Source organism: Drosophila obscura, unplaced genomic scaffold, assembly GCF_018151105.1.
Source record: "Drosophila obscura isolate BZ-5 IFL unplaced genomic scaffold, ASM1815110v1 contig_189, whole genome shotgun sequence".
NCBI lineage: Eukaryota > Metazoa > Arthropoda > Insecta > Diptera > Drosophilidae > Drosophila > Drosophila obscura.
In genome coordinates, this window is record NW_024542777.1 from 1,600,855 (window position 1) to 1,616,780 (window position 15,926).

General features: G+C 51.0%; 4 protein-coding genes across 7 annotated transcripts in view; 3 read left to right on the top strand and 1 right to left on the bottom strand.

Annotated features, from left to right (window-relative positions):
* LOC111066705 (serine-rich adhesin for platelets) overlaps nucleotides 1-4,645 on the top strand; it is a 95,965-nt gene extending 91,320 nt beyond the window's left edge. The window contains 5 exon segments of the mRNA XM_022355512.2: nucleotides 129-2,839; nucleotides 2,919-3,047; nucleotides 3,108-3,540; nucleotides 3,615-3,755; nucleotides 3,860-4,645. Of these exon segments, the coding sequence (XP_022211204.2) occupies nucleotides 129-2,839; nucleotides 2,919-3,047; nucleotides 3,108-3,540; nucleotides 3,615-3,755; nucleotides 3,860-4,008 (3,563 nt within the window). The 3' untranslated portion in view covers nucleotides 4,009-4,645.
* Nucleotides 4,646-4,753: 108 nt separating this feature from the next.
* On the bottom strand, nucleotides 4,754-6,869 carry LOC111066728. Of its 3 annotated transcripts, none has more exons than XM_022355559.2 (5): nucleotides 6,513-6,869; nucleotides 6,152-6,408; nucleotides 5,760-5,886; nucleotides 5,510-5,698; nucleotides 4,754-5,448 (listed from the first exon to the last, which is right to left on the bottom strand). In XM_022355559.2, the coding sequence occupies exons 3-5, from the start codon at nucleotides 5,788-5,790 to the stop codon at nucleotides 4,820-4,822; spliced, it is 849 nt and encodes a 282-aa protein (XP_022211251.1). In that variant the 5' UTR covers nucleotides 5,791-5,886; nucleotides 6,152-6,408; nucleotides 6,513-6,869; the 3' UTR covers nucleotides 4,754-4,819. The 3 variants fall into 3 exon arrangements, with proteins under 3 accessions (XP_022211251.1, XP_022211249.1, XP_022211250.1); XM_022355557.2 differs by having other exon boundaries at nucleotides 5,760-5,966; nucleotides 6,030-6,408; XM_022355558.2 differs by having other exon boundaries at nucleotides 5,760-5,969; nucleotides 6,030-6,408.
* LOC111066726 (flocculation protein FLO11) lies at nucleotides 6,616-13,360 on the top strand. Of its 2 annotated transcripts, none has more exons than XM_022355555.2 (2): nucleotides 6,616-6,889; nucleotides 10,089-13,360. In XM_022355555.2, the coding sequence occupies exons 1-2, from the start codon at nucleotides 6,736-6,738 to the stop codon at nucleotides 12,935-12,937; spliced, it is 3,003 nt and encodes a 1,000-aa protein (XP_022211247.2). In that variant the 5' UTR covers nucleotides 6,616-6,735; the 3' UTR covers nucleotides 12,938-13,360. The 2 variants fall into 2 exon arrangements, with proteins under 2 accessions (XP_022211247.2, XP_022211248.2); XM_022355556.2 differs by lacking the exon at nucleotides 6,616-6,889 and adding an exon at nucleotides 7,442-7,548.
* Nucleotides 13,361-13,976: 616 nt separating this feature from the next.
* LOC111066730 lies at nucleotides 13,977-15,358 on the top strand. Its single transcript, XM_041593460.1, has 3 exons — nucleotides 13,977-14,130; nucleotides 14,194-14,525; nucleotides 14,744-15,358. The coding sequence occupies exons 1-3, from the start codon at nucleotides 14,010-14,012 to the stop codon at nucleotides 15,239-15,241; spliced, it is 951 nt and encodes a 316-aa protein (XP_041449394.1). The 5' UTR covers nucleotides 13,977-14,009; the 3' UTR covers nucleotides 15,242-15,358.
* Nucleotides 15,359-15,926: the final 568 nt, after the last annotated feature.

Consider the following 15,926-nt stretch of genomic DNA (forward strand, 5'->3'; position numbering starts at 1 on the left):
ACCCATCATAGCAATTCCTAATCCAATCCCAAATGCTGCTACCATCCATCCACATCATTTGTTGATCCTTGTGTATGTTTTTGTGTTGCTAACCAAAACCTTTTTCCCGCTCTACCAATCCCTTGCAGATCTTGGTACCCTTAACAGCCACAACAACATCAGCAGCAGCAGCAGCAGCAGCAACATCCCAACGACAACGATCATCAATCAGAAGAAGAAGACGCCAGCAGAAGCAGAAGCAGGTGCAGGTGCAGGAGCAGGCGCAGTAGGAACCGGAACTGGAACTATAACGAAGGGCGCCAACAAAATGGAGCTGCTGAGCAGCGCCTCAGCAACAGTAACAGCCACAGCCACACACAGCACAACCACAACGACAGCCACGCACCAACTGCAGGCGACAACAAAGCAGCTGGTGGGGCAGGAGTACCTGAGCTACGCCTCGCCGCCCACCTACTCCCGCCTGCCGCCCGACGGCCATGAGTTCCCCCCGAACTTCAGCGAACCTCTGATCATGCATCCATCACACATGCACCCACACCCACACACACACCCTGCGCTGCTCAAGGCCAAGGCAGAGCTCTCCTTCGAGCATAACAACAACAACAACAACAACAACGGCAGCAGCAGCCAGGAGGAGGCGACCGGAGCACCGCCGCTGCCAAAAACGGGGCCACCGCCGACAGTGCCCAGGAAGGTGTACCGCCAGGATCTGGTAATAAACGTGGAGGATGCCCGCTCCAGAGACGCCACAGAGACGAAGACGCCGCCCAGCCTGGGACGGGACTACCAGCGCTCTCTTAGTGCGAGCGCCCCGCGAAAGCCCAGTGACTGGCGCAAGGACGAGAAGTCGGAGAAGTCCGTGCGCGACAAGATCGCCATGTTCTCCTCCAACAACGAGCTGGACGCGATTCCGGCAGCAACCCCGACCATGACCATGACCATGCCGGCCGCTGTCTCCACCTTCTCGCGGAAGCCGCTGAACAGGAGCAGCGAGAACCTGCTGGACACCTGCTCCTCCACTCCGGCGCCCTCCCTGAAGACGCGCGCAATGAGCGTGGAGAACCTGAACGACGTGCAGCGCCAGTACCAGCTGGCCAAGCAGCTGCCCCAGCTGCACGTGGCCGACTCCATGTACTCGCTGCACACGCCCAATCCCAGTCCCAGCCCCAATCCCAGCTACAGTTACGCCTCCAATTACGCCTCGCTGCCGCGCAGGACGCACGGCGGCTCCTACTCGGCCTCCGCCGCGGCGGTGGAGCGCAGGATAAGCTTCTCCGGCGAGGGCGAGGCGGCCAACCGGAAGGCGGCCATCACCAACATCCTGGAGCAGCGCCGCCGCAGCTTGTCCAAGTTGAGGGGCCTAGTCATCCCGGAGAGGCCGCAGCTGCTGGAGCCCATCCTCGACCTCCCAGAGATCAAGAGCCAGGTGAAGGCGGCCAGCGGGGAGGACAGCACCGACAGCGGCCTGGGCGAGACCCGCTCCCGCACCAATGGAGGCCTCGCCATAAACAGCATAGGCAGCAGCGCCTACCGCAGCATCTTCTCCACTGTCCAGCGGCGTCCGCTGGAGCAGCAGCTGTCCCAGCCGCCGGCCAAGCCGCCGCGCACCTCCCTGTGTGCCCCTCTGACACCCACCCCCACCAGCATCACTGCCACTGTCCATCCCATCTGCAGGCTGATGGCACCGCCTCCGGCGCTGCCCCCGCCCGACCAGGAGAGCGACACGGACTCGGTGTTCTCCAGCACGGCCCGGGTGGCGACGCCCCCCGAGAAGTTTGCCCTCACCCGAACCCTCAGCTCGGAGACAAACACTTCGATAGCCAGCTCCAACACCTCCACCCTGACGTCGGGCTCCTCGGCGGGCTCCCAGGCCAGCTGCAGCTCCCTGGGCAGCACACCGGCTCTCGATCTGACCCGGCGGGTGCTCAAGAGCCAGGTGAACGGTAGCGGCAGCGGCGACCCAGTGGCCCTCTCAAACAGGAAGAGCATCCTGGCCTCGGCCAAGTGCCGGAACGCGAAGAACCGCGGCCAGGAGGAGGACAACGACAGCACCGATGGCGAGGTCTGCACCCTGGCCGGGCGCCGCATGAAGCCCGTCTCCAGCTACAAGCAGCAGATGCACCAGATGCAGCTCCAGCAGCAGCAGCTGGGCAAACAGCTGGTGGTGGACAAGCTGATCAACGTGGCCGCCTACGTGGAGCTGACCTCGGACACGGACGACAGCAGCCGGCGCTCGGACACGCCGGCGAAGATCAGTGCCATGTTCATCGACGAGGAGCGCAAGGCCAGCTTCAAGGCCGATCCCAGCCAGCAGGCCAAGCCGAAGTCGCTCCAGATGCCGGTGCAGGTTCAGGCAAAGCCCGTCTCCGCGCCCTTGTCCCTGCAGCGGGCCTATGAGCCGAAGCGGGAGGCGCCCAAGTCGCAGACCACAGCCGAACTGCGCGAAAAGTTCGAGAGGAGTGCAGCGGCAGCCGCGGTCCAGGCCCCGACACTCCACAAGATGCACACGCCACTGCACCCAGCGGTGGCCGCAGCGAAGCCACACCACGAACGCTTCTCCTCGCTCGACTCGCTGGCCTCGAGCTCCTCCGGCGTGAGCTCCACCACACAGAACGTCAGCACCACCCAGGAGACGGCGACGGAGTTCGGCAGCTTCTCCTCGCTGGGCAGCAACCAGAGCCTGATCACGGCCCAGGACGTGCAGCAGATTGTGGAGGAGGCCGATCCGCCGCTGAAGAGCCCCGAGGCCTTCATCATTGTCCTGCAAAGAGATAACCCGGAGAGCAGCATTGGCATCACCCTGGCCGGTGGCTCCGACTACGAGGCTAAGGAGATAACGGTGAGTAGTGGCGTCTTTAGCAGAGGATCAGGAGTAGCGAGTAGTAATGGGCCTTTTTCCCTCTCCCTCCTGCACACAGATACACAAGATCCTGAGCAACACGCCAGCGGCCAAGGATGGACGCCTGAAGAAGGGAGACCGCATCCTGGCCGTAAATGGGATGAGCATGCGGGGCCTGACGCATCGGGAATCGATCAGCGTGCTCAAGGTGAGTCCATAGCCGGATAATTCAGATAATTCAGAAGCTCACCAATTGTTTTCTCCTCAGACACCCCGTCCGGAGGTGGTGCTGGTCGTCACCCGCTCCGAGTCGCTGATTGTGAAGGCTCTGAACAAGAAACGCTCCTCGCTGGGCTCGCTGAGCTCCCTCAACGAGAAGCCGACGGATCTGGAGTACGAGCGAAAGCGCAACTACCACAAGGCCTCCCGATCTCTGGACTTGGACCTGGACATCGTGTCCAATGAGGCGGAGTCTGGAGGCGGCGACTCGCCAGTGGGTACGACGCCCAGCCCCAGCACCGGGTCCAGCAGTCCCCAGCAGCCGGCCAGTCTGCATGATGATGACGCCGAGGCCACCATCGCTGGCATTCGTGCACGACGTCAGCTCTCCCGCGGAGACGCTGCTAAGCTGAGCACCAGCGAGCTGCTGGAGCGGGCGGCCGAGGCACGGAACGCCATTGCAGCAGAGATACGGGCACAGGGTGAGGAAAAACAAATACTAATGGTCACACACTCTTGGAGGTGGATTCTAATCGAAGCTTTCTTCTTACTTTAGCAGAGGATGTGGCGGCAAGTGGAGCTGGAGCTCGGTGCGTGGAGATTGTCAAGGATAGCTGTGGACTGGGCTTTTCTATTGAAGGAGGCTTCGATTCGCCGCTGGGAAATCGACCGCTCATTGTCAAGAAGGTGTTCATGGGTGCGTCATCCATTGTCATTTCTGGATAGCTGGATGTTATATCGTCTGGAACCATACTTTCTAACACTTTCCACTCTCTCTCCCTCTCTGTTCTTCTTGTACAGGCGGTGCTGCCCAGAAGACCAACCAGGTGCGCAACGGAGACGAGATCCTGAGCATCAATGGTGCCTCAACGGCGCGGATGACGCGCGTCGATGCCTGGAACTACATGAAGCAACTGCCTCTGGGGCCGGTCAAGATCAGCTTTGCCTGAGATGGACACAAACGAAAAGGAGAAGTGGAAGGAGAAGGAGAAGAATGCGCCACAATTTTTGTTAGTTCTAAGTTGATAGTAGTTTGGATACGATACGACACCCTAATCCTGGTGGATGGTCTAACCATTAGGGTCTTGCCAATCAATGTAGTGCACCTCCGACCGATTTGTTTTGCATTTAAAAGAACTTTTAAGCGTATGCTTAATTGCATATACATACGTACACACGCATACACATGCATACATATATATATTCTTAATTTAAAGTGCAATTGTTTAAACTCGTTCAATTTCAATGCGGCTGCATTAACCACCGCCCTATATATACGCTGATAATATCGATGATTGTACATATACATATATAACTAATCGAAACTAATTTACGTATTTAAACATAAAAATCGTGACACGAGGGGACTAAGAAGCAAACTTTGTAGCAGCGCTATTTCCTTATATACAATATTACATTAATCCAATCCACAAGCAACACAAAAAATAACAAAACCGACAAAAAAAAAACAATTATATTTTATGCCATAAATTATACGGGAACGTTATATATGTATACTATTTCTAATAATTATTATATTATGTATTTAAACAAAAGCAAAACAAAACCCATGTTTATGTATACAAAAGTATTTGCTAAAAATAAACATACGATATATACTGAAATCAAAATTTATCTTTTTTCGATTCAGATCCCAATCTCTAGCCCAATCCAAATACATATACATTAATACATGCAATTGTATTTATTTGAACTCTTTCAGTGTTATTATTATTAGGTTATGGCTTTTGAGGATTATCATTATCCTTTATTTGTCTTGGCTTTCTTGGTCGCACCAGAAGGCTGCACGGATGGTGCCGATGAAGTCGACATGGCTCCGTTGGCATCGGAACGGGCAGCCAAATGCTGGTTGGAGAAGGAGACGCCCTCTGGAGTATCAAATATCTCACCGAGCAGGGCGTACACACGACGCTTGAAGTAAAGCTTCTGACGGAAGGTCATCTGTTCCATCTCGGGACGGATACCATGCAGGAAGGCATCGTCGGAATTGATGGCTGGCCATGGCACCGCTACAGCATCGTTCTCGTACTTGTAGTCGTTTCCATTGCTGGCATCATTTTCCGTGTCCTCGTCGCCCGGCTCGTCGTCGGGCTCTTCGCCCAACTCGACGTCGGGCTCCAACTTCTCTTGCGCATGCTCCGTGCCAAACATTTTCTCGCTGCTGTCGTTGACGTTGCGACGGCCGTGCACCGTATTATTGGCGCGTGAGCGTCGGCCTTGCGGAGGTCTGGGAACGCCCGGTGTGATGTGCGACCTAAGGAAGGAGAGCTCTGAGCTCAAATAATACGTCCGTGTGTGATTAAAACCATCTTTTATGGATCGGGCGTAACTTGAACGTATATTCCGCCAACGCTCCTTGCAGCTATTGACTATTCGGACAGAGAATAATTATAATTATAAAGAATCAAATTCGGGCAGATGAAAACTTACTCGAATCGTGCATCTTATGGGATATATCTCTCCAGGCACTCTTTATGTGCGACTTTATATGGTACCCTTCATTAGAACGATCAAAGAGACAAGGATGTTTGGCAATCAAACGGCATATTTTCACGTTCTTTTCCTTTATCTCAGGCGTCGGAGTTTTTCTTTGGCTGGCCTTACGGATTTCGAGCCCATCTGTATCATGTTAAAGAAAATAAGTAAATATTATACCGAACGTAGGAGCTATCTCACATACCGTTGGGCCGAAAACTGGCCCGAGTGTTCATTTTACTGAAAATCAAAGAATACAAGCCCACTGGAATGGCGAAATCGTTTTCGACACTCTTGTCGCCTGTCCACACCAGCTGTTTGTCGCGCTACCTCTGCAGGGGGACAGCAACAAATTTAGTTGGTGGTATTGCTGCTGCAGCTTGACGCCAACTTAATTTCCTTCTTTTACTTTCTGCTGTAACGTAATGCGGAATGAAAATATCATTGACTTCCAATCGTACAATACAAAACGTACCTTAAAGCTGAAGGCCCACTAGATTTCCAAAAATGCTCGGAAGCAACAATGAGCCGGCACCAAAAAACACAGAAAATGCCAAAACAAACCAACTCGAAAACATGGACGGCGTCCGCTCTTACCGGATGAAAACGGGGTCCAGATTATTCCAAGCGATTCAACCCTCTCGGAGAGCGCCTGCCCGACGACACCACTGAAACTCACACACACACAGTGACACGGCGAGAACAGCTGCGCAGAAAGAGAGAGCCGAGTCACCCACAGCACTGCCAGGCACAAAATTAATGTGAATAAATTTGGGCTGGCAATATGCAGTTCGATCACTTTTCAAACAAACAATTAATGACCCGTGGGTAATGACAGTGAATGGACAATTGGGCTGCGAATATATAGAATTTATTAGTTTTAGCCGTTCGACTAGAGCAGCCATTAAGGCAACCTCAAAGGCGTATTATTTAGATTAATTAATAAGTGCGCACTCACATTCTTCGGTAGCCCTGGCCGGGCGATTGTTCAACCCTCGCCGTCGTTGCTCTCTCTCTCTCACAACGACGCCAGTAGTTGGGTATGTGTGTGTGTGAGTGAGCTCGCTCTTGTTTTCAGTCTCCGTTTTACAAATAGCTGCTGCGCGTGTTGTTGTGTTTGGCCCAGTATTTTTCGTTCGTTTTTCGCATTAAATAAGGCTAGAAAAGTGTCGTGTTTGCCTATGAGTGCGATGTCAAATATCGAATCGAATGTTAAGCTGTTGCGGGCGGTGGAGAAGCAGGCGCCTCTATATGATCGGGGCAACGATAGTTACAGGAAGAGGCTGCCCAGCGAGAATTGTTGGGACATGGTGGCCTCGGAGACAGGAGAGTCGGGTGAGTGTTGCAAAGCGCTCGAATGCGCATGCCTATCGTTAATCGGCTATCGGGCGCCAGTGCTGGGAAACGGTGGCGGGCAACGAGTTGGCAGCTCGCTCGCTGTTTGTTTTGTTGTTGGTGATGGTAAACACTCGCGGCTGCCATCGATTAATCGCAGCCCGAGCATTTGAATGTTACGAATGTTTGTGGCAATGATTAGCTCAAAAATAAACAATGGCAGACAGATGCATTCCAACGAGCCTCTAAAATCGAATGAGCTTTGAAAATATATATGGGAAATCTTTTAAATTGCCTTGCTCAATTTGACTGTTTATTTTATTTGTTTGCAGAGTTAACTATGTAATTTAATATTTAAGTATCCTTTGTCTAAAATACATTTAAAAAATAATATTGGAGCATTTCATTTCTAGAGCCCCTTTTTGAGTAGAATTGTTTTGCACATGCAACGCTGTTTCACTGGTAGTATCGATATATTGTTTCGACTGGTAATCTGGCTATCGAAAGGTGTCCATCACCACCGTCCAATAGGTTTTCATTTTTTTGACGACTCGTCGGGATCCAAGTTTTACAAATTATTTAAAAAAGCCAAATATTTCCTGTGCTTAATAGTTTACTTGCATTTGTAACATTAAATAACTAGTGCTCACAGAATTCACGTAAGTTTTGTTAATTATCCAAGGGGATCTTTCCAGTTAACTTGTAGCCATAGCCATGCAATATATGCACATGTATTTGTGCTTAAAATGCTGATTTTGAATATGTACTGTGTGCGAGTGCTTTTATTTTTGTAGAGATCGAACTAATTCCAAATTGGTAATCCTGGAGAGGCGGGTGCGTCGGTACTGTACGAATTATGCACAGTTCTCACTGTTCCTCGCCTCTGCATCAGATTTGTTCATTCTGGCGACTGGTCCAGTCTGACGCCAGTAGCGGCACCTGCGTCTGCATGGGTGTGTGTCTGTCTGTGTGGGCTTCAGAATGTGTTCAACACATGCGGTTTTTGCATTTTATAGTCGAAACTGGCAGCGCTGATTCACATGCTCGGATAATTTTCTGTATTCAAGGATAGTGTCAGCAATAATATTGGAATATTGCCGATCAATATTTATGCAAGGCCCAAACATAGGCGAACTTTTACAAACATTTTGCACAACTCAATGCTGCCCAATAAACCAGCGATGCCACGATATTTTTTTCTCGTAAAAAATCACCTCTTCGCACGTCGTTTTCAGTAAAATCTTTTTCATTGCCAAAACCAAATCAGCCATTATCCGAATGAATATTTTCTGGCCTTCCGTGGAACGCTCGGTTTTCCGGCAATATGTAGGCATTCAAAATTACAATATTAAAGTGACACATTTTGACCGCCAGCTTTAATTGATGTATAAGTGTTGAGTTGACTTTTGAATTTGACCAAACATACATTGTTGTTGTCAACACAACCAAACGTTGTAAGATGGATGATTTGGATTAGGTTTGCATTAGATTATTCTAATAATAGCAGAATGTAATCCTACATTTGTATAAATTTCATAATGGTTGCCGGTTTGAACATATTTTCGCACATTAGGTGGACATTGTGCAGTTGAAGTGCAACTCGGGATGGAACGCTATTGGCAGCTTTAGAACTTACATAGCATTCAACAAAAAAAATAACTTCTAAACTATTTTCTTTCTTTGAATTCTGTCCACTGGATGCTGGAAAACAATTTTAAAAGATAGAATTTGTGATTTTTTAATAAGTCTGAAATTTTTTAAGGTTTAGAAACGTGGGTGCCACACAATCAACTGTTCTGCGGTTCGATTGTGTGAGTATACCGCAGGCAAAATAGATCATTGTATTGGGCCCAACCACTGTAATACAATTTAAAAATTTGTAATACAAATATTATTATTTTTAATTAGATTTATTTTTTTAGTAATAAACAATTTTATAAATTTCTGGTCAGAAATTTCCTATTTTTTAGGGTGTGATATACTTTCTTATGGGTTAGTTCTATTAAGTTTGTGAATTTGTTCATTAATGTTGTTAGCTAGAGAAAGTGTTAATAAATACAATAACTATAAAAATTTATTTTTATTGAATATTGTACTGTTGTTATTATTAGTTTTAACTTTTAGAAGAATACACGTGTACACGTGTAATACACGTGTACGTGAGCGTCACTACAGCAGCAGCGCCTTTTCCTAAGTACAATACATATATTGGACCGTGCCTACCCCTGGTTTAGAATGAAGCATCTCGCACATACCATTAGGTTCTCTAACATATTTAGTTTTTCCAGTATTCCATCATATTAAAAAAGTACCTTCTTTTCGTCTAAAAAATCCCGCATTGAACTGTTTTTCTCCCAGGCAATTACGGTTTGAACCTATTTTCTATCCTAGGCTTGCCATTTTTCTGTTAAAAGTAGTTTGCGTCTAATTAGATATTCAGAGCTCATCCTCTCGTATCTCCTGCCAAAGAGCACATCCGATGATTGATTGATTAGATGATTTGTTTTGTTTTTGACTTCCAAAGCTTTGCTTTGCTTTTGGTCGAATATTATAGGAATATGATATAATATAGTATATACGAACAGGATCGATGGAAGAAAAGCTCACATAAACATAGTTTTCCCCATTAGAAAACAACTAAACAATGTTACTCGCAAATGAGGCTACGTCGGTCAGAAAATGTTGAATAATATCTGATGCCTATTAAACGTATCGCTAAAAGGTTTTAGTAGGCTTGAAAGTATTTTAAACTTGGCTGTAGTGTTCTCTCTTGTTGACTTATTGAAATTGTTGTTCCTTATTGATCCCCGAAGACTAGGGTTGAGGTTAGGGCACGTACATATTTCAAGGCTATCATCGGTTGATATGTGCTAACTATATTTGGTTTGTTGGGAGGTTAGGGATTTAAACACGCATTAAGGTTTATTTACGGTTCAATAGGGGATCGCGGATTGCGGTTATTAGGTGGGTGTTTGGCGAGGAATCTGCACTGGGATTGCCAATATTTACTACCCCAATCAGGGAATGCTGAGGTCCTGCTTAGCCATCTGCTTCTGGGTGCTTACCTGCCACAGCACTCACTTTATGGCCACCGTCTCGCTCTTTATACCTCTCATACAAACATGCGAATATAATAAAACTTTCACAAAATTTATATCTATGTATCTCCCCATCTCTTTCTCTCCCTAACATGTTGCAGCGGAGAAGTGCAAGCGACGGTGGCGGGTTTTGCGCAACGATTACGCTCGCTGGATGAACGTTGACGCCCAGCGGCGTCGCGCAGGTACTAGGCGCTTACCGTTCCAATACGCGAAAGATCTGAGTTTCCTCAGGCAACACGTGAACGTCAGCGAGGATATCGTTGACGAGGACGAAGATAACGAGAGTGAGCGCGAAATCACCGGCGAGAACGCGGACAGTAAGACCTTGCAGCCCTTAAAAGGGGACGCCAAGCTGCAGGCAATGCCAGTTGACGAAAAGAAGCCGGCCAAGAAGCAAGGGGCGGCATTGCAGGAAACTAAGAACAAGTCGCCTGACTTCGACAACATAGAAGAGCGTAAATCCGCGGAGAGGGAGAAAGGCAAAAAGAAGAAGGAGCCCATCGACTTCAGCTGGGACGAGGAGGACGACGAGCTCAATTCGGAGGACGAGGAAGCCCCACCCACAAGTCCAGTCTCCACTGCTCAGGACACCGGAAAGCCGACGTTCTTCATCAAGCAGACCGGCGAGGACAACCGTTTGATCATTCGCAAGAAGAACTTGTACGCCTCTGGCTCCAGGGATCCGCTCGAGGAAGGGATGGATGACAGCGCCGACGAGTCGGGCGGCACTGGCAGCGACAGCCTCAGCGGTCGTCGTCCACGTCGCACCGTCCGCGCCACAGGAGTGGGCGGAGTCAAGCAGCTCCCAGTGAAGAAGGCCGCCACCGAACAGCGGCTGACCCGACAGCAGCGCCATAAGTCCATGGGTGTGGCTGCCGCTCGTAGCTCCACATCCCCAGTGAAATTGACCCCCGTGCCGAAGTATATGTCCAACAGGAATCAGGCTCGGTCGCAGAATATCGATGTAGTGAATAAGGGACTCGCCAAAGCGTTTGCCCTCACCCGAGACGATATCTTTCCACGTCCGAAAGCTCCGGCTCCAACTCCGGCATCGTCACAGTCACAGCCACAGTCCCAGCCACAGACACAGACACAGTCCCAGCCAGGCAGGATCATTTCGCGTCGCAGCAGCACCTTCGCAACCGCTTCGACGCTAACGAAGCGGCAGGTGAACAAGCCCGCCAACATGAATATCCCAGTCTCGAGTCCTACGCCAATCAGTCAAAGCTCAGGCTCAGCCAAAGCTCCACCCCCCATCTCAATCCCAGTTTCAGTCTCACTCCCATTCCAAGCCCCCCCCAAGGCCACCCCTGTCTCGACACCCTCATCCGCAGCGAGCAGCTGCATCAGCAACAATGCCCTACTCCTCACCAGCTCGCTGCCAAGCTCAGTGACGGTGACCACCCTGCTGGCTCCCTCAACGAGCGCAGTCTCAAGCAGCGGCCCGGTGAGTGCCAGTCCATTGCTGACAATAGCTGGAGCTGGAGGCGGAACCACCAATGTTCCGTCTTTCATGACACTAAGGTCCAGAACCGAGCGAGGAATGCAGACAGAGAGCCTGGACATCTTCTCTGATGAGCACTTCCTGGAGATGGTGCGCCCGCAGATGGCGGAAATGAATCCCCGCCAGAAGCTGCACTTCAAAAAGAAGGTGTTCCAGTCCCTAATGGAGACCTTTGACGACGCAACTGACTTCCCAGCCGCTGGGGAGCAGCAGCACTTCAACATCAACACTCCATCTGGCTTTGAGCACATCTCGGATCGTGAGATGCGCCTGGTGCGGGAGCTAGTGAGTCTGGTTAGTGCCGCCAAACACTCGGGCGCCATCACTAAGCCGCCCCCTCTGCCCGTCGTCCCGGACACGCTGCGCCCAGTAGTTCGAGCCGCAGCCCCACCTGCTGTCGCAGTCGGGCAATCGCGCCACCTCATCCAGCGCGTCTACAAGCAGAGCAACGGGATGAGCCTGGTCGCGTCCCCGGAAGAGAAGAAGATCTACCGTATCGTGCATACGAACGGCAAGCCGCCGGGCGCCGGCGTCGGAGTCGGAATCGGAGTTAGTGTCCCCGCGGAGGAGCTGCGCAAGAACAGCGTCGACAGCAACTGCTCCGGAACCAGCATCAGCCGTGCTGCTCCGGCTCCTCCGGCCAGTCCCAGGAGAGGCACAGCCGTAGCCGCCATACGCCCACAGGGCACCTCCACGATGAACACCTTCTTCGGGCCGAACCAGCCCCAGGTGGTGCCCGCTAAGAGCGGACCCCTCATCAAGGTGCGCGAAATGCCGCGTAGATTCTCCGTCTGTGGCAGCGGCGGACCCATCATGACCTTGGGCCCGCCATCCGGCACCACGAACGTGACTTCGCTCAGTCCCCAGCAGAATCTCAGTCCCATGGAAGCACAAATGCTCAAGCGTCGCCTGATGGGGGCCCCCGCCCCGGGCAATGTCCCGCCCAATCAGCGGCCCCGCTACTCGGGGAGCGCCACAGCTGGCCCCGGATCGGGAGCTGCCGCTGCCCCACACGCCAACAGTATGCTGCTGAAGAAGTCGGCAGGCAGCGTGCCCGGCAGCCAGAAGCAGCCCTCGCCGCCCGGCGGGGCCTCGGCACCGCAGCGCACCCCGCAGATCACCAGCGTCCAGGGAAACGCCTTCAACGACTTCGTGCAGCCCAAGCCGGCATCCTTGTCAGGAGGGTCCAGCTCTCCCCTGAAGCGGAGCCTGGTGGTGGCCAACGCCAAGAAAAGCGTCCCTGGTCAGAGGATTGCCATGGCGGATGTGCTGGCTGATCCGCAAGAGCAGGAGGAGCGTCGAGCCCATCAAGCGAAGGAGTATACGGAGACCGCTGCCACCATTGCAGCCGATGACTTCTCGGTGCTGGGCGGCGGCATGGGACTCAAGCGCGAGCCGCAGGACTCAATGGAGGAAGATGCCGACGACATATTGGGCATGTAAGCGAGTCAGAATTCGAATAGACCTTGACGCATCTTTGAGATACAACAGATTAACACATATATAATCCCCAACAATCTAGAAAGTAAGAACACTACGACACCATGAAAAACATATGATTTTTTTTGCCCTTGGAATATAAGATAAAATATCGGATAGCCAAAAATGTTAATAGTTTCGAGGATTTCATAAATGTAATCTAATCTTCAATTCAAATACTTGACACTCGTACAACGGTTAAATAAATTAAACGATTGATTTTGATTCTTTCCATAAACTTTATATATATATATATACATATATATTCTTCTTCTTATTGATGTTTCACAGACAGATTTTGGTTGAAGCGTCGAATAAATCGAATACATCTTCCCGTAAATTATTTGAAATAAAAGTTGTAAACAGAAACAGAAAACACCAACCAAACAGATGCGTTTTCAAGTGTGTGCGGGAAGTGGGATTAAAGGGTGGATTTGCACGATGTGAGCGATGGAGTGCTCAAGGCAAGAGGCGGCAACAGCTGGCGCAGGTAGGAAGGGCAATAAAATGAGGATTACACCTCTGCGACCTTTGTGGAAGGGAAATGTTTTGATGGGCCCATGAAACTCGTTGCATTCACTCGCTGTATTCGTATCACTCGCCAGACTATGCGCAGCCACACTAACTTTCTGTTGAATCAGTGTGGTAGTATCTTTAATATCAGCTTTGATCAGCTGTTGTAACCTCTCTGATCAATGAGAAATGTGATAAGATACGACGGCCAAAACACTGACTCGTCAAACGAAGAGAGGACTCTCAACGAATGGCAATCATGCCATTTCGTCGGTCACGTTAGATTCGATTGACGCTACTCGATTCAGGTGAACCACCGGCCACGATTTATAGGGCTTGGAGCAATCTAGTCGCTCGCCTGTGGGCTCTGCGCTTTCCGCTGGCCGCTGGCCGCAGAGTGGAATCTAATCTGGAGAGGTCTGCGTCCAGTGGTTGTAAATTAGAAGAGTCCCACCCCGATAAGGCCGCTATAAAGGCTCGCCTCAAGTGGCTGCGTGGCTCAGTCCCACCCAAGACACCCACCATGAAATACTTTGCTATCTGCGCTCTGCTCATCCTCCCGCTGGTCAGCGGCGGCGTCGTGCCCCAGCCCAGGACCTTCGAATATGAGATAAACCATATGCCCTCCCCATCTGATCTGAAAGGTAAGGGGACGAGATCTGATCTCAAAGACTCTTCCCACGTTCTCAACTTCAAATCCCTTTAAGCCATTGTCGAGCAGGTTCAGGCCGTAGTGCAGAACTTGGCCCGGGATAATGCTGATCTGATTCCGGATATCTCCGTCCAGGCTGATGCCGCTTTCCTGCCCGACATCTCCATGCTCACCGATGCTGACACCACACCGAAGCGGAGTTACTATGGTCTGAAGACGGCCCCTATTGCCAAGTTGGTGGGAGCAGTTGGCAGTGCCGATGCCGATTTAATTCCCGACATTTCTGTGGCCTCCGATGCCGATAACACTCCCAAGAAAAACATCCCCGGACTGAAGGCTCTTCCCAAACTCGCCAAGGTTTCTGGAGCCGAGCCTGTGGAGCCTCAGGCTGATGCAGACTTGATTCCCGACATCTCCGTGGCCTCCGATGCCGATGACACCCCAAGGCCTCGTGGCTGGCCCGGTTCTGGCCGGCCGTCCGGCTTCCGCCCCTCCCGCGCTCCCGGTCCGGGCCGCAGGCTGATGCAGTTTGATTGAAGCCGTGCACCCCGACTGAGGCTCTTCCCAAACCCAAGGTTTCTGGAGCCGAGCCTGTGGAGCCCCAGGCTGATGCAGATTTGATTCCCGACATCTCCGTGGCCAGCGATGCCGATGACACCCCCAAGAAGGCCATCGATGGACTGAAGGCTCTTCCCAAACTCGCCAAGGTTTCTGGAGCCGAGCCTGTGGAGCCTCAGGCTGATGCAGATTTGATTCCCGACATCTCCGTGGCCAGCGATGCCGATGACACCCCCAAGAAGGCCATCGATGGACTGAAGGCTCTTCCCAAACTCGCCAAGGTTTCTGGAGCCGAGCCTGTGGAGCCTCAGGCTGATGCAGATTTGATTCCCGACATCTCCGTGGCCAGCGATGCCGATGACACCCCCAAGAAGGCCATCGATGGACTGAAGGCTCTTCCCAAACTCGCCAAGGTTTCTGGAGCCGAGCCTGTGGAGCCCCAGGCTGATGCAGATTTGATCCCCGACATCTCCGTGGCCAGCGATGCTGACTTCAACCCCAAGGCCACCCTTGCCGAACTCCTGGCCAAGCTTCTCCAGAAGTAGCTCCACGAATTGACATCAGACTCTGTTTAAAACCGAAAAATAGATATCTCTCTGGTTGTGTGTATTTGTGTTCCTAAGTTTTTATGATTGCCATTAATCAACTCGAGCAGCACTGAACGCAGTTTGTTTTCATTCTTTATCAGGGATATTCGATGCTTCGAGTGGCCTGATAGCGGCGATAGGTTTGATTTAACAGGAATTTCCGAGCGGACAGACAACATTCTGCAGCAATATGGTGAGAGGGTGAGAGGTATATGCGTAGTACGCTCTTCTGTTGCGGATAGGAGGAGGCCCGTTGTCTTTGTTAAGTATGATCAATGCGATTAGAAGCTATTAGCCTCTTCCTATGCTCTCCTTCCTTTTGGAATCTATGGCTTCCCCATAACCATTTATACATCAGCCTCAACTCGAGCTTTACTATCCCTGAAGCGGACAGCTTCCTAGTCCGCCTCCAGGCGGGGCCGAGTCCAAGTTCAGGCTTTGCATGTTGGCCAAGAAAAAACTGATTAGCTTTGGCCCTGGACTAACCTCGGCGAGTAACAAATAAAATTAGTTTTTGCTGCCTTGCTGTATACAGCGGAGGGGGGAGCATGGAGCGTGCAGCATTGTTGTATTGTATCGCTTGCTATTTATAAAAAGGAATTAACGGCACAAACCGGACCCACACAAAGTGGCCCGAATGTGA

What these genes read in the sequence shown, in the direction of transcription:
- LOC111066728 (XM_022355559.2), bottom strand. Translation starts at nt 5,790, where the DNA reads ATGAACACTCGGGCCAGTTTTCGGCCCAACG. An exon ending in GGCCAGTTTTCGGCCCAACG is followed by an intron (nt 5,699 to 5,759) that starts GTATGTGAGATA and finishes AACATGATACAG; the next exon opens with ATGGGCTCGAAATCCGTAAG. An exon ending in CCATAAGATGCACGATTCGA is followed by an intron (nt 5,449 to 5,509) that starts GTAAGTTTTCAT and finishes CTGTCCGAATAG; the next exon opens with TCAATAGCTGCAAGGAGCGT.
- LOC111066726 (XM_022355555.2), top strand. Translation starts at nt 6,736, where the DNA reads ATGAGTGCGATGTCAAATATCGAATCGAATGTTAAGCTGTTGCGGGCG. An exon ending in CTCGGAGACAGGAGAGTCGG is followed by an intron (nt 6,890 to 10,088) that starts GTGAGTGTTGCA and finishes AACATGTTGCAG; the next exon opens with CGGAGAAGTGCAAGCGACGG.
- LOC111066730 (XM_041593460.1), top strand. Translation starts at nt 14,010, where the DNA reads ATGAAATACTTTGCTATCTGCGCTCTGCTCATCCTCCCGCTGGTCAGC. An exon ending in CTCCCCATCTGATCTGAAAG is followed by an intron (nt 14,131 to 14,193) that starts GTAAGGGGACGA and finishes AATCCCTTTAAG; the next exon opens with CCATTGTCGAGCAGGTTCAG. An exon ending in CCGAGCCTGTGGAGCCTCAG is followed by an intron (nt 14,526 to 14,743) that starts GCTGATGCAGAC and finishes GTGGAGCCCCAG; the next exon opens with GCTGATGCAGATTTGATTCC.